At 36.2% G+C, this 17,151-nt stretch overlaps 1 protein-coding gene across 3 annotated transcripts in view; it reads right to left on the bottom strand.

Annotated features, from left to right (window-relative positions):
• The window catches only part of LOC101661901 (spermatid perinuclear RNA binding protein), an 83,240-nt gene extending 67,146 nt beyond the window's left edge, over positions 1 to 16,094 (bottom strand). For all 3 annotated transcript variants that reach the window (XM_045290204.1, XM_045290203.1, XM_004716469.3), the window contains exons 1-3: positions 15,926 to 16,094; positions 11,958 to 12,178; positions 3,156 to 3,321 (exon numbers count right to left, since the gene is read on the bottom strand). In XM_045290204.1, the coding sequence (XP_045146139.1) occupies positions 3,156 to 3,321; positions 11,958 to 12,178; positions 15,926 to 15,928 (390 nt within the window). In that variant the 5' untranslated portion in view covers positions 15,929 to 16,094. The remainder of the gene's footprint in view (positions 1 to 3,155; positions 3,322 to 11,957; positions 12,179 to 15,925) is intronic.
• Positions 16,095 to 17,151: the final 1,057 nt, after the last annotated feature.

The raw sequence follows: 17,151 nt of genomic DNA, 5'->3' as shown, positions 1-17,151 counted from the left end.
CATTCTGCATTACTCAAAAAGTAAACATGTAAACCATCTACTTACACCATTATTAAACAGCATTTAAGGCCATTTTAAATAATATTTGAAAGGAAAATTGCCAATAGCATAATTTATATGATACAGGTATAATTGCTGTTCTTGTAATTATTAGAGTACTACTGCACAATAATAAATAGCTGGAGATGCTCTCTAAAACAGCATCTTTTTTTAAAGATCATCTTAAATAGAATTTTCTACTTGCCAAGGACTTAAAAATATAAGATTATTCATATTTTTAATAAAACAGAGTATGCACATATGAAAATGGATCCGGCACAGTTACTAACCAGTGAAAGCGAATATAAATAAGTGATTTCCCTTTTCTGATAATAGCGATCAGAATCAGAGATCATCCCAAAGATTCTTCTCATTATGGGACATGTCGTCTGACATCCACAAGGAAACCTGAGTTCCCTTTCACCATACAATTGTAAATACATAGTTTAAAGGTTGTCCATAAAACAATCAATCAACTATACTTATATTTAAAATTACATTATTATATACTAAATGTGTAACTGAATAAAAAATTACACAGGGACCTTTAGAGGCTGAAATTTAGTCTCAATTATCTGACATCAAGTAGTCAGGTAAAATGGAGATAGGATTACTAGGTTTCTGCCCATCAGTGTACAGTAAAGTATTTCAAATAACATTCTACCAGTAAGCATTCCTAAACAGAGAGCAAATAGAAAATCTATTATCTTAATTTTGTATAGAGGAAATCAAGCAAAGGAAAAGCCACACAGAGACTAGAAGAACCAAAACTAGAGCTATTCAAAGAGCAGAATGAGTAAAATTAATTTTTAAATTATGCAAACAGATCATCATAGCTGAATGACACAACCTAAGTAATAAGCATATGGCATGAGATACAGGGCAGACTAACTCTAAGTGATTTCTAATTTTGGTCATCCTTCTTCCTTTCTTAACGAAGTTCTAAAATCATTCCAGAAAAGCATAGGACAAAAATGTATAGTACCACCTAATCAATTACAGCACTGGATAAATCAAAGTATTTTTGTGGCTAAGTGTTCAGGAGAAAAAAAGGATATTTAAATCATAAAAAAACAGGATATCAAAAATTGGTGTCCTACATAAAGAGAACTCAAAGGCACTGTGAGGGTTGTAAAAGCAAAAATTGTATTTTAAATATTCCCATAATGTGTGTAGCCTTACATGTGTACACATAAACAATTTAATCTGATATAGGTATATAATTATCATTCCCATTTTACAGAAAAATGTACCATTACCCAAATACTTAGACCTAAAGATATTTGTCTTCCTTTATCTTGGTCAGCCTATGAAGTCCCAATTGCTTCCACCTCAAGATAGCTTGCACAGTCCACATGCTCTCCTAGATCCCTCCATGCATACTTGCTAGCTTATCAAGAATATTTTAAAACTGTGATGCCCAGAAGTAAAGATCCTCACTCAGGAGATGAACAATGCAGAGTTCACACAGTTGTCATCTGAACAGAGACTGTTCTACAAATTCACACTAAAGCTTGGCCCCCATCTTCTGTACCTGCAATACTCTAGGAGACAGAGCAGATTTTTAGAATAGGAACTGATTTATTAAATACCACTGGTTCTCAAACCTTTCCACCTTGTTACATCTGAGAAACAAGACTACTCTCACCTGAAGCAGGACTCATACCAAAGAACAGAAAGGGAGGGGAGATGGTTAGAAAAGCCCTCCAGGTTATTCTGTTCTCCAGGTCATTATTATGCCTCAAATATGCCTGAACCTTTCACTGTTACATTATTATAGACTCCACTTTCACAATGTTCACTATCTATGTAGAGCCAAATATAGATTAACTTTAAAGAGTTAAAAAAGACATGAAAGCAATTTTATTAGCATTTTCATTTTTACATGTATAAATTAGCTTTCCATTTCTTAACACTTTATTGTCTTCCACTTTCTCTCCCCCAATAATCATAGAAGAGTTTAAAAGCAAAGTAAAAATTTCACCCTCTAAAAGACCAAAACACGTATTTATCAATCAGAACTGAAAGTTGAAAAGTCAAATATTTGTAGTCTCTTAGAAAAACATATCTTAATATTCAAGGCAAATTGAGGAAGAAAAGTATTATAAATTAATAAAGTGTGTCAAATAGTATAAAATTAGCATAAAGGAATGTACCAATAAGTAAGTCAAGTGTGATAGATAAAAAAAATCAGGGAGATGGTTTTGATGGTCAGGTGGTGAATATGAAAGAAGATAATGCTGTAACAAAAATAACAAACACTCATTTAGAATTCCTATTACTTGGAAAAAACATATCTTTTAGAATAAATACAAATAAAAGAAAACAAATACACACACAAAAAAGTTAGCCTCACCAACTCAAAGTTTGGACGTTGTGGGTTGACATCTCTTTGGGTGACACATATATAAGGACTAATATGAAATTATCCAAAAGCTGTAATCCAGTTATACCACAGTTAACCCAGATCTGAAACTAATATGAAATTATCCAAAAGCTATAATCCAGTTATACCACAGTTAACCCAGGCTTGAAACTAAAAATTAATCACAGCTTCCCAAATCAGTGCTGGGATGGTGGGCCTATGGTGACCAAAGTTTTGGGCCTACTGCCTTCAGCTCTGAGAAGCCTGCAGTCTACCACAGTATCCTCCAGGGAGCACACTAACATTAGAATTTTCTAAATGCATCACAAAGTGAAAATGGTTTGGAAATGAGGAATTAATAATGGTTTTCCATTAGCAAAGCAGATGAGGTCACTGTTAAATTAACTGAGTTTTAAATTTTAAAAATGATCATCTATGAAAGTCTCCAATTGTTTGGGCTCTTTTCAATTTTTTCAATTCCTTTACAGATTATACCAGCCCATCCAAATATTTTATAATGGTAAGAGAACTTAGTCTCAAAAGAAAAACATGAAGACTCTTGGATATACCTGAAAAGTTTATGGCTGTCCCTTACTAGCCACCTTAATTTGGAAACTAGATCCTATTAGTCACCCAAAATCTACTATAAATGTCATGGATTAATTACTGTGATTATCTCTTGTTATTGAAGGTCATGCCCTATTTCATATTTTTACAGATTCTCCTAAAGGTGCAGTTAAGTTGTACTCACCTGAATCTGAATAGGAAGATTATCTTTGACTGTATTTAACAGTGTTTCTGTGGGCTTGTCTTTACACATTAAAACCAGCTCCAAGTCCATATCATCTTTAATCAGCAAGCCTTTTGCAACCAGGCCAATCCTCATGACACCACACAATGTTCGGCCACCTTGATCCCTAAAAATAAAAATCTGAATGATTACTTTTACGATATATATATATATACACACACACACACACACACACACACACACATAAAGTTGACTTCTTATATATAGCTATAAGTTGGTAACCCCATTCAAAAATCCACAACTTTAAAGCATCTATGTTCCTCAAGGGATCAATGGGGAGCACATTTCAGACTAGGTGTTTTAATTCTATATTCTATGTGTATCACATAAGAAAACCCAAAATACTGCACAGTTCTCAAATTGTTTCTCCTAATCTTCCTCATCCTATAATTTAATTAATCAAAGAAGCTGTGACAAGCACGAATGCCATGATATTCTGAGAAAGAGCATGAGAGCAGAAACCTAGAAGACCTGTATGCTACTCCTGCTGGTTAGTGCCTGCTGACTCAGTAGCCACATCTATAAAATGGCTATATCACTCTATGAATCTATAAAAGCTTATGTGGAAAGCAGAGTAATATGATAAAAATAAACTAACAGAGGAAGGAATGAACAGACGAAAAATAATCTGCCTGTATATGCATTCCAAAGCCAGTAGTAGCTAAAAGAACACTGAAAGAACAATCCTGAATGGTGCACAACTAAATTGGTAACAATTCTTACTGGTTTGTTTCTCTTAATTACAAGTGAAAATGTAAACTACATTTAGCACTCATTCAACAAGCAAGCAAGCCAGAGGTCCAGTAGGGAGGCATACTAAAGAAGATGAGGTAGTACCTACCCTTTAGTATTATCCATCTAATTTTTCTTTCCACAGATTTACACTATAGTTAAGTAACAATAAAAATCACTGAAAATATCCAAAATATCCTTAAAAGAGGAAGAGAAACTAATATCTAAGATGCATTTTAAATGCCGCATTTGAAAGACAAGAAATGTGAATCTCAGAAATGCTAAGTGTTATTTCCGTTCACAAAATGGCTACTAAAATGGCAAAGTCTGGATTCAAATCCATTTTGTTTGATGACAATGTTGATGTTCTTTACATTATAGGATTGCTTCTTGAAGTTTTAAAGGTCAAAATTAACTGTGGACAATGTAAAATATGAAGATAAAAATAATTTATAATTACCAAGGGTTCACGAGGGCGGGAGGGTGGTGGAGGGAGGTGGGAAAAGAGTAGCTGATACTAAGGGCTCAAGTAGAAAGAAAATGTTTTGGAAATGATGATAGCAACATATATCCAAATGTGCTTAACACAATTGATGTATGGAATGTTATAAGAGCTGTAAGAGCCCCCAATAAAATGATTTATTTTAAAAAAGAAGCTATAAATAATCCAATGACTCGATGCCTAGCTGACTTTAGGGACTCAATAGGGACTTTAGGGAGTCAATGAAAACTATAAAGTGGTCTAAGTATGTTGTTCTGACTCACAGCAATCCTATGTAGAACAGCAGGAAACACTGCCTAGTTCTATGCCACCCTCATAGTTGTTCTTACATTTGAGCCCATTGCATATGTATAGAAAAGACATTAAAAAAGCATTTTAAAGCAAGTGGTCAAGTGTAGGGAAGTCTTTAATATTAAGAATAAAGTCAGTCATCTTTACCTTTGTCCATTCATCTTATCATGTCCACAAATCCAATTTGTTGTTGTTAAGAGTCATCTAGTCGAAAGGCGTAGGATGCCTAGTGGGACTTAATCAAGGGCAATGTAGCAGCAAGGAATACTGAACCCAAGCTGAACAAGATGGTGGGACAAGAGAAAAGTAAAAGGAAATAGAGGAAAGAACCAGGAGACAAAGGACATTTATAAAGGTCTAAATACAGGCATGTACACATGTAAATATATATATGTAACAAGAGGGGTATAGAACTATGTACTTATTATCTATGTTAAGAATTAAGGTAGCAGATGGACATTGGATCTCTACTCAAGTACTCCCTCAACACAAGAACACTTTGTTCTAATAATTCGGTATTCTGTAATGCTTACCTTTCCAACACGATCGGTGAAGACAAAATGGATGCATAGAAAATGTGGTGAAGAAAGCGGATGGTGCCCAGCTTTCGAAAGATATCGTGTCTGGGATCTGAAAGGCTTGAAGATAAACAAGCGGCCATCTAGCTGAGAAGCAACAAAGCCCACATGGAAGAAAGCACACCAGCCTGTGTGATCATGAGGTTTTGATGGGATCAGGTATCAGGGGCATCTAAGACCCAGAACAAAATCATACCCAAGGTGAGTTGGGGGGTGGGGAGGGCGCGATGGAGTGGAGACCTAATGCCCATCTGTAGACAATTGGACAACCCCCTACAGAGGGGTCACAGGGAAGAAATGAGCCAGTCAGAGTGCAGTATAGCACCGATGAAACACACAACTCTCCTCTGGTTCTTTGGTGCTTCCTTCCCCCCACTATCATGATCTCAATTCTACCTTACAAATCAGATTAGACCAGAAAATGCACATGCACACTGCTACAGATAAGAGCTCGAAACACAAGGATTCCAGGATAGATAAACACACCCCTAAGGGCCAACGATGATAGTAGAGATACCAGGAGGATTAGGGGAGGGTGGGGGGGAAATCGATCACAAGGATCAACCTATAACCCTCTCTCAAGGGAAGAACCACGGAAAAGTGATGACAATGTAAGATATGAAAATAATCATCTATAACTTAGTAAAGGTTCATGAAGGAGGGTGGGGGATGAATTGGGGAGCTGATATCAGGGGCTTAGGTGGGAAGAGAATGCTTTGAAAACGATGATGGCAGCATATGTGCAAATGTGCTTGACACACTGGATGAATGTATGGATTGTGATGAGATGTAAGAGCCCTCAATAAAAGTATTTAATAAAAAAAGTCATCCAGTCAATTTCAAATCATAAATTCATGTGACAGAACAGCACTGCCTAATAAGTGTTGGGTTTCTAATGGCAAGATTAACAGTTCAAACCCACCAGCTACTCTAAAGGAGAAAGACCAGAATATCATAGATACTCGGGTATAAGCCTAGTTTTTTAGCACATTTTTAATGCAGTTTTTGTGGTAAAATTAGGTGCCTCGGCAGATGTTCAGGTCGGCTCATCTTCAAGTATATACAGTATTTCCTCCTATAAAGACCGAGTCTTAGAACCCCTATGCAGAGTCACTGTGCCTCGGGACCAACTGATGGCAGCAGGATAGGGTTTTCTAGGCTGTACTCTTTATGAGAACACATACTCAGGTCTTTCTCTAGCAGAGCAACTAGGCATGTTCAAACCACCAACCCTTCGATTAGAAGTCAAGCACTTAAGTGTTGTGCACCAGCACCCCTTCCAAATCCAATAGTGATTTACAGATTTCTTTTAGGTTCTTATTTTCTCTCACCTCAGAAACCTCCTTTTTCAACAGCCTTATTGACTAACTTCTGCTGGCTCCACTCTACTGTATACACCAGAAAGCGAAATCTCACCAAGAAAAGGGAAACATATAAAGAAGATTCGATTGAGAATATGTAATTATAAAATAATCTTGGTACACAACTTTCATCAAAACAGGCAAAATTGAAAGGAAAAAAAATCAAATGAGGTGTGTATTGGGGTGATGTCCTTTCACCACACTTATTCAATTTACATGTTAATAATCTGAAAAAGTGGACTATATGGGAAAAAAAACATACAACAGAATTGGAGTAGCATTCAATAACAACCTGAAAAATACAGGTGAAAAAACTTTGCATGTTGAAAGTAAAGATGACTTAAAGCACTTATGGATGAAGATCAAAGGCTACAGTTTCAACATAAAGAAAACAAAAATCTTCGCATATGGACCAATAAGCTACATTGACACACATAAAAATATTTATGTTGTCAGAGATTTCATTTGATTTGGGTCCACAATCAGCACCTACAGAAGCAGCAGCCGGTGCGTGTCCCCATCCCCACCCCCACCCAAATCAACTCTATATTATTGTATTGGGCAAATCTGATGCAAAAGGCCTATTTAAAATAAATAAATAAAATGCCCCACCAAAAGTTGTCACCTTGAGCACTAAAGTATGCCTGATCCATGTCATGGTATTTTCAATTGTCTCATATCCTTGAAAAAGCTAGACAGTGAATAAGGAAGACCAAAAATGAACCGCTGCCTTTGACGTGTGGTACTGGTGAGGAATATTGAATGTATCATGGACTGTATTGTAAAATGAAGAAATCTGGCTTGGAAGAAGCACAACCATAATGTTGATTACAGGTGAGGATGGTGAGCCCTCACCTCACAAACTGTGGACAAGATAAGAGGAAGAACTAGTCCCTGGAGGAAGACATCATGCTTTGTAAAGTAGAGGGTAAGTAAAAAAGAGAAAGATTCTCAATGCAATGGACTGACCCAGAGGGAAACTTTGGGCTCACACAGGAAGGATTGTGAGATGGTTTAGGACCACACAGTATTTCACTCTCTTACACATAAGGGGTCATTGTAAGTAGGACTTGACTTGATGGCACCTCACAATAACAGAAATAATATCTTTCTCAAAGAGTAGCACTCATCATCGTTTAACTTAATCTAAGTAAAGAACTGAGCTGAGTTTGGGAACATATTGATAGTTCAATAAACATTAGTATGATCCCTTGAACAGTTCCTGTATCTTCTGACATTCAGGATCTTTGCTGAGATTTATTTTTTCTTCTACTTTGTCATTCAATTTTTTCCCCATCTGTTGAACCTATTCCTCTGATCGCTAAGGAAGTAGTGGAGGGTCAGCCAAAAAAAAAAAAGTGTGTGTGGGGGGGAGTATAAGACCCTTTAAATGGGTTGGCACAGTGGCTGCAAAAATGGGTTCAAACAATTTGCAGGATGCTGCAGAATAGGCAGCATTTAATTTTGTTGTAAACCGAACTAATATAAGGTGGAGTCAACCAGAAAGCTCCTAACAACAAAAGAACCGGCGTATAATCTCTCCCTGTGCACTATTTTCATGTTTTATTCATGGGACATTGCAACAATGCTAAAAAAGCTACATCTGGAGTCAGAACTTTAAAACACTGTCTTATGGACCATCCCTTTGCATAGCAGCCTCGTAGGATAGAGCAGAACTGCTCCTTAGTGCTTCAAAGGTTATAAGCTTTACAGCACGTAGTCTTTCTTCAAGAGCAGCTATCCTACAAGAATTTCATTGAGAAAACTAACCCCACCTTCCCTTCAGCCCTGGTCTTGCCCCTGCAGATTTCTTTTTTATTCCAAATCTCAAAGAACATTGTAAAATAACTTGATTTGCGTCCTTTGAGAATACCAAAAACTACTGTTTTTATGTGGTATAAATCAGATAGTGCAGAATTACTCTGGGGGAGGAGTTAGCGAGATGGAAGCACTACCTCAGACATGTATGGGTGTTGTGTTGAGAAAACAATAGCTTCATGTTTGATTTTTTGTTGTTGTTTAATAAAGAATTCTATAATTTTGTAGTAATACTTGTAGACTTGCCCTCATAAATCACCTGGTTATTCTTCAGAGAAGCCACTAGGGCAGCGGTTCTCAACCTGTGGGTGGCAACACCTTTGAAGGTGGAATGACCCTTTCACAGGAGTCGCACGATACATAACAGTAGCAAAATTACAGTTATGAACTACCAAGAAAAATAACTTTATGGTTAGGGGGTCAGCACAACATGAGGAACTGTTTGAAAGGGCCGCAGCATTAGGAAGGTTGAGAACCACTGCTCTAGGTAGATGCGAGTCAGCAACCTTTTGATAAATAACCAAGTGCTTTAACCATTTGTGCCACCCAAGGGCTCCTAAATTAAAAAATACAAATTTTAATAAACCACTGCCATAGAGTTGATACCTATTCATAGCAACCTTATGCAGGATTTCTAAGACTATAAATCTTGGTAAATGCAGACAGCCTCATCGTTCTCCCCAGGAACAGCTAGTGAGTCTAAACTGCCAAGCAGCCAAATGCCTAACCAACAGAACAGGGCTACTTGAATTAAAAAGAGAGTCCTAATATTTCTAATAATACAAATTGTGAACACTTGTACAATTTATTTTAATTTTGAGTCAATTTGTTTCCTATAAAACATGTAAATAGAGGCTGTAGGCAAAAGTTGGCTAACAGTACCTGACAACCAAAAGTTCTGGTGAGGTAACAGTTAATTGGTCTAGGTTACACGTTGGGCTGTAACCTCAAGGTCAGCAGTTTGAAACCAACAGCACTCTGTGGAGAAAGATGTGTAGCTTTCTACTCCTGTAAAATGTTTACAGTTTTGGAAATTCACAGGGGCAGTACTATCCTGTCCTATAGGGTCGCTATGAGACACAATGGCAGTGAGTTTGGAATTCTGGGGGTCCTTCATTTATCTTTGTACCCTTTGTAATGTTTTATGATGCATTAAAAATGTGATGCATTACTTAACAAGAGTTCTATTTTTGGAAGAAGTCCTTACCTGTTTTAAACAAAATAAAAACAGAGCCCATCTGTGCTTCTATTTATTTAGCATATGGGGAAGGATACTAAGTGCTCAATCTGAGACTGGTGCACAAAATGGAAGGGTTTTTTCACATGGACAATCAAGAGATCCACACATATAACTATATTTTAAAATCCAAGAAAAAGTCTGGGTCATACTGTTCTTTAAAAACCTGTAAAGCAGGTCTGAAGTTAAACAAGTGACCATCTAACAGGGAAGCAACGAAGCCCACATGGAAAAAGCATGCCTGTGTGATCACAAGGTGTCGACAGGTATAAGTCATCAGATGATCAAAAAATCATATCAATGCAAACGAGGTGGGGTTGGAGTGGAGACCCAAAGCCCATCTGTAGACAATTAGATATCTCCTCACAGAAAGGTCACAAGGAAGGAACGAGTCAGCCAGTGTGCACCGATGAAACACACAACATTCCTCTAGTTCTTTAATGCTTCCTCCCCCAACTATCATGACCCTGGCTCTACCTTACAAATCTGGCTAGACCAGAGCATGTACACTGTTACAGATCTCTCAACACACAGAATCCAGGACAGATAAACCCCTGAGGAACAGTAACGGGAGTAGCGATACCATGAGGGCAGGAGAGGGAGAACCAATTGCAATGATCGATGTACACACACACACACACACACACACAGGGGATGAACAATAGAAACCTGGATGAAGGGAGAGACAGCGGATGGTATAAGATATGAAAATAATAATAATTTATAAGTTATCTAGGAGTCACAGGGATGGAACGGTGGGTGAGGGAGAGAGAAAAGAGGAGCTGAGACCAAAGGCTCAAGTAGAAAGAATATGTTTCAAAAATGATGAAGGCAACATATGTACAAATATGCTTGATACGATTGATGTCTGGGTTGTTATAAGAGCTGTAAGACCCCCAATAAAATTTTTTTTTTTAAAAACCTTTAAAGCACAGTGACCTCATCCAGTTAAGCAAAAGTCTGAGAGACTTTCCAAAAATCTGCCAGCCTTAAGAAGAAGCAACATTAGAAGATTTATTAGAAAGGCATGAATGTGCACCAAAGTACCATCTAAATATATAGTGTATGACTACTGAGCCTGCACAGGGATTCAAGTACAAAGAGCCAAATGACTAGCTGACATGGACCCCAAATTCGCAAGTAGAACTTTTCAATTGTTATAGATAGTTGGGAAGAATTGAATTACTGCCAAGAACTTTCAAACTGACAAGAATTTTACTAGATGTAATGTAGAAATTTATTGCACAGCGTCAACAAATCAAAGATTTATCTTCTTCTTCAAAAAAAACTAAACCTGCTGATAGATCTACAGATAAAAAGGTTATAATATCTTTCACTGAAGTAAATCCATTTATCAAATATTTCTCACTAATCTCTATCTATGGAGGAAAAACAACTCCTGAGTTGACCCTTAAAGAATGAACAACTAGAGAGGTAACTGGGATATGTTAAGCTTTAGTGTTAACATTCAACAACTGTTTCCTTTAAAAAAAAACCATTCAAGAACAAGTACACTGAGTGGTATCCTCAAAAGCACCGTCAGAGCAACAATGGGCAGAACATGCAGCATTTTGACTCAGGTTAATTACACTTTCTTCTCTCTTTTTTTTTTTAATTACACTTTCTTTGCTCAAAAATAGTCATTAAAATACATTTTCCTTTATTCTTCTACTTTCTTTTTTTTAATCTATAAAGACAGTAACTGGATTAATGGCTTCTTGGGGAGGAGGTAGGGGGAGGTAGGGGACAATTAGCTAATAACAGTGAGTACAATAACGAAGTGTTCTAAAACTGACTGTAGTGATGGTTGTACAACTCTTTTTAATGATTAAGCTACTGAATTTTATATGTGAATAATATGCCAATAAAACTATTGATAAAAAATTTTAAATAACTAATCAAAAGCACTATCATTTATTTCAAAATTTGGGCAAATAAAACAACATAGGAAAAATATCATAATCATAATCTTCAGACATGAAGATTTAGAAGTACTTGGTTTATTCCTAAAAAGGATCCTGACCAAATCTATCTTTCTGGCTGTTATTTGTTATTCTTTTCTTGCTTTCCGTTCAAATTATCTTAGAAAGGATCCAGCTATCATTGATCTCCAGATGAAAGCCGTACAAGTGAAAACCCAAAGAGCACATATCAAACAATCTGGGACACTCAGGGCTCTCTAGGCACAGCAGCAGCACATCACAAAGGTTAGGTCACACTCACTTGGAATAGTTTTCTATAGCATCATCTTTCTTCGCTTCTGCCTCCCCCTCTGGTTTTGTGCCTTTATTTGTTTCATCCAGCCAATCTGAGACATGTTTAAGAGCACATTCAACAGTAGACACCATATTCTGAACAGCTTCAAGTTCCTCCGGAGATGGATAAATTGTTGAATGTTTCACCATCACATGGCGATCATCATTGGCAAAAGAGCGAATAGATCTCTGTCAAAAGGAAAAATTACTTCTTCAACAGAAGAAATGTTAACCCCAAAAGGATTACATATAAATTATAGTTCAAGTCCACTTATAGTACTAATTGTTAAACAAATGTGAAATAATGTTGAAATCAGTAAAAATTGCTGAGGAATGGATATTAAAAGGTCTACTGAACTTCACATCATAAAATTAGTGGTTCTCCAATCATGTTTTGGTGAAGTTTTACTCAGGTCACACTCAGCATATGTATATGCTATCTTTTAGCGGCACCCATTCATTATGAATACCACTTAAATAAAGTCATGCATATCACACAGCATTTGCAAGAAGACACACTTCCTAGTTTCAAGAAAATGTCTAGAAATGTATGATGGTACTCATGAGAACCAAACTGCTAGAAATGTTTGCATCTTGAAAAATTGAAACTATAATACAGCAATAATACAAAGTAGAAAGTTATGTAAGTTTAAACACTACAAGGAAACAGACAGTACATTAGAATACTGTTTACTATTTGGCATTCATCTCTTTAGGGTAAGGTTTTATTTTTTAAATAGATCAGTGGGAGACATTCCAATTTCTGAGTTGGGGAAATACATAGTGCAAAAAAAACCCAACTTCCCAAGTTAATTTACAGATTTATTTTAATTCTCAACAAAACTCCCTTGAGATTGGCTTACCTACTTAAAACTCAATACAAATAATTTGAAAGCTCATGTGAAAAAAAAAATCAATGAGACTATCAAAAAATATTGTACAAAGACGGAATGGCAGTACCATTATAGCAAAATAAAATATGAAAACAAGCAGTAATTTAAATGGCATGCCAGCCCAGAAATGAGTATAACAAACCAAAGCCCAGAAACAGAAGTTTCATGAGAATTTAATAGCGTAGTCCTTCACATTCATAAGGCACACATCAAAAAAAAAAAACACCTTTAAATATTTCCATATTTCCAAATACCATAAGGATGTTGAAACCAGTACACAGCAAATATACAAAGATAACTTGCTGAGTTTTCCATAAATCCAGAAGTATTCAATATAAAGGTTGGTTTACAGTCTTTATAATTCTTTACATGTAATTATGTGCTAGTAGATGGTAAATACAGTCTTTTCTGAAAAAGTAAAACACTGGCAATGCTTTATCAATCTTTCCCTTTTGGTTTTGTTTTAGAATATCTTATTAATTGGAAATTAGCATATTAACACTGGAATCAAAACTGAAAAAGTAGTGAACTTTTGAAATCTTTAATCTGCCACAAAGAAATATACTTGTCCATCACTTCATGAGATCAAGAAACAAGGAAAGGAAAATTACATGCACAATGAGTTGGAGATACTAGGTCTTACCTAGACAGGTAAGTAGCTCTGTCCAGCCCACTGGCCACACATTTGTAAAATTATACACTATTACATAACATTACGTTTGGTGTTTCACACAAAACAATATGGACTGCCAATGTTACAAAAGAGATGGTTCCATCTAAGAGCCTACTTTATCTGACAGGTCAAGCACCAGAAAACAAAGGTGAAAGTGACAATAAATTATCTATTTAAAAAAAATCATCCTAATTACACAAATAAACTCCAAACGGGTTAAACATTAAAAATTCAATTAGGAAAACAGTGCAGAAACAAAATTTTCATTCAAATTGGAGAGCCAAGATTTAAAGTGATAAGAAAATCAAAAAACACAACTAATTATATAAAAATATATAATTTCTACACGAGGAAATTTAAAGAATAAGCCAGGGTGAGAATTTTCATAATATTTGTGGCATAGTCTGGGGTCTTAAAGGCTTGATGATAAACAAGTGGCCATCTAGCTGAGAAGCACCAAAGTCCACATGGAAGAAGCACACCAGCCTGTGTGATCATGAGGTGTCAATGGGATCAGGTATCAGACATCAAAAACCCAGAACAAAAAAAATCTTATCATTGTGAATGAGAAGGAGTGCAGAGTGAAGACCCAAAGCCCATCTGTAGATGGTTGGACATCCACCTACAGAAGGGTCACAAGGAAGAGACAGGCCAGTCAGGGTGCAGTACAGCACCACTGAAACATACAACTTTCCTCTAGTTCCTTAAGGCTTCTTGCCCCCTCCACTATCATGACCGCAATTCTACCTTACAAATCTGGCTAGACCAGAGCATGTACATGGGTACAGATTAAGAGCTGGAAACACGGGGAATATAGGACAGATAAACCCTTCAGGACCCATATTGAGAGTATCAATACCAGGAGGGGAAGGGGAAGGTGGGGGAAGAGAGGGGGAACTGATTACAATGATCTATGTATAACACCCCCCTCCCCAGGGGGAGGACCAACAGAAAACATGGGTGAAGAGAGAAATTTATAAATTATCAAGGGTTCATGAGGGAGGGGGGAGCGGGAAGGGAGGGAAAAATGAGGAGCTGATACCAAGGGCTCAAGTAGAAAGCAAATGTTTTGAGAATTATGATGGCAACAAATGTACAAATGTGTTTGACACAATGGATGGATGTATGGTTTGTGATAAGCTTTGTATGAGTCTACAATAAAACGATTAAAAGAAAATTGTGGCATATGATAAAAGAGCCCTGGTGGCACAGCAATTTAAAGCAATTTAAGCACTCAGCTGCTCACCATTATGTCCAGGGTTTGAATCCCTACAGTCACGCAGGAGAAAGATATAGCAGTCGGCTTTATAAAGACAGGACCTTGGAAACCCTATGGGATAGTTCTATATTCTGCAAGGTCCTTGAGTAAGAATCAACTCTAAATTTTTAGTGATATAACATACATAAAACATTTATTTAAAAATAAACAATGTAAAAAAAAATAAATACTGTATAAGAATATTAAGACCACAATAGATAAATGAGATGAAGTGGCAAACAATTCACATTAGGGAACTGTGTAACAGTGGGGTTCTTCACACCTCACCATAAAACTAAATGACAAAGAAAGCTCAATCTAACACTTCTTTCCCACCATCCAGTACTAAAATATTAATAGAGTGTTTTCTGTAAAGAGCAAGTCAACTAACTAGTTATTAATCCTTAACACAATTTTTAATCAAGTATCATTTAAAGAAACACCACTAGACTTTCCAAACAACATATTCTAAACATACTGATGATTAATATTTTGTGCTTTTCTCCCACTTATAAATTCTTTTTAAAATCTTTTCTCACTTGTACTTAGGAAAAATATTCACACAACATCCTCCAGAACCAAAATACAACAGGGGAAAAAAAGAATCAGCATATTTTACCAATTTAAAAACTAGACACCAGAGGTCTTAAAACCAAGGGGAAAAGATGATTTTTTTACATTAAATACTCTCAACATTTTAACAACTCCTAAAATACTCGTATCATTAAGTACAGCACCAGTTCTGGACTTTTTAAACTTTAAGGGGAAACAATAGAACTTTAGTAAGAAACTATATAATTTTGGACTAATGGCCACTGAGCAATTTGCACTGGTTTGCTAATGCCAGTTTTAGTAGAAAATATTATTCATGAACATTCCATTGTTTCATTTGCTTTTAATACATTATGGCCTACAAACTCATGGAGCACCATTTTGTAGTTTAAAGGGCATGTAGGAAATTTGAACTCATTTGCATTGCTTAAATAATAGAGTGCCATCTTTATCTGATGCACTAGACCCCAAAATTAACACCATTGCTTTGCACTGTTTAAACATTACAATTTTAGACTAGTGGAATTTTCTATGCTAAATTAAGGAATTATAATACTTACCATGATTTTCTATAGTATTTTAGCTTCTTTTTCCGATCCTTTCCTCTCTTTCTTGTCGTCTTCACTAGACACTGCTTTGTGTGACAGAACCTCCTCATAAGCCTGAGTCCCCTGACAGCTCAAAGTCAATATGGCAAAGATGTCTAGAGATTTGTTCTCTGGAGTACACCTGGCAAAAGAGGAGGGAAAAAAACACTTTCAAAAATGCTAATTTACAATTTGTTTCAAATCTGAATGTGGAGCCTGTAACATGTTAATTTGAAAGAAATAAACTTTATAGAAGAAAATTATATCATTTCTAACAAAAAGCTAACATATCCTTTGAACATAGGTAAATTAAAAACAAAAAGCCCAGTGTGGCAAAAAAACATTCTCCTTGGTAGCTACATGTAGTAGCTGGCTGCCTTGCATTCAACGAAATAAATACAGGAGGAGCAAGCACAAATTCAGTCAAGTTGTACTACACAGAAAAGGTAATATTAGTATTGTGATAACAATGTTGCATTTAAACATAAGATGTTCAATTAGAAATTGGTGTTACTTAAAAGTATTATTGGTTGCACCATGATACCACCATCAGAGCACTTTACCATTTCAAGTGCCAATAAGACACACAGTTCATGTTGGCATGTTTGTTCTTCACCATTTTTAGGGCTAACGTGCAGAATTTTTGGTTTATTCTTCTAAATTCCCTGAGACCCTAATCCCCCTTTATCCTATATGTGGTTATGTCAGATTCCTGAGTATTCACGAACACTGAACTTCATTACCTTACACTTTTATGTCCCTCCCCAAAATACCACAGTACATTTCTGCTCAGGAAGCCACCTAGTTCCACCTTTATGAGATTTTGTTCCATATAGGGCAGAGGTAAGCTCTTCTGAGAACTTCAGAAATTCTTAAATAGCACAAACGTAGCTATTTAAAAAAATGTTTTAAACACACACACAATGTGCAAGTACAACAGATGTTTTAACTACAAGCACGTCAGAGAGTAATTTACAGCATATGTCATATAAACGCTTAAGGACTGTAACTGTCTCATCTAAATGCTTTTCCTTTATATTGGGGGGAGGGGGGTGAAGGTGTCTTTTAGACTTATAACAACATTTTGCTAATCCTTTCACTTGCTCTCTGAAAGAGACAAATTCTTTTCGAATTTTTAGAACTGGAAAATTTACAGATGTGGCATGCATCCCTATTCAGCGCAAATAAAAATAAAGGTC

Source organism: Echinops telfairi, unplaced genomic scaffold (assembly GCF_000313985.2).
Source record: "Echinops telfairi isolate 266 unplaced genomic scaffold, ASM31398v2 ScPeMD7_32;HRSCAF=126, whole genome shotgun sequence".
Taxonomy (NCBI): domain Eukaryota; kingdom Metazoa; phylum Chordata; class Mammalia; order Afrosoricida; family Tenrecidae; genus Echinops; species Echinops telfairi.
This window is presented reverse-complemented; position numbering and strand designations above follow the sequence as displayed.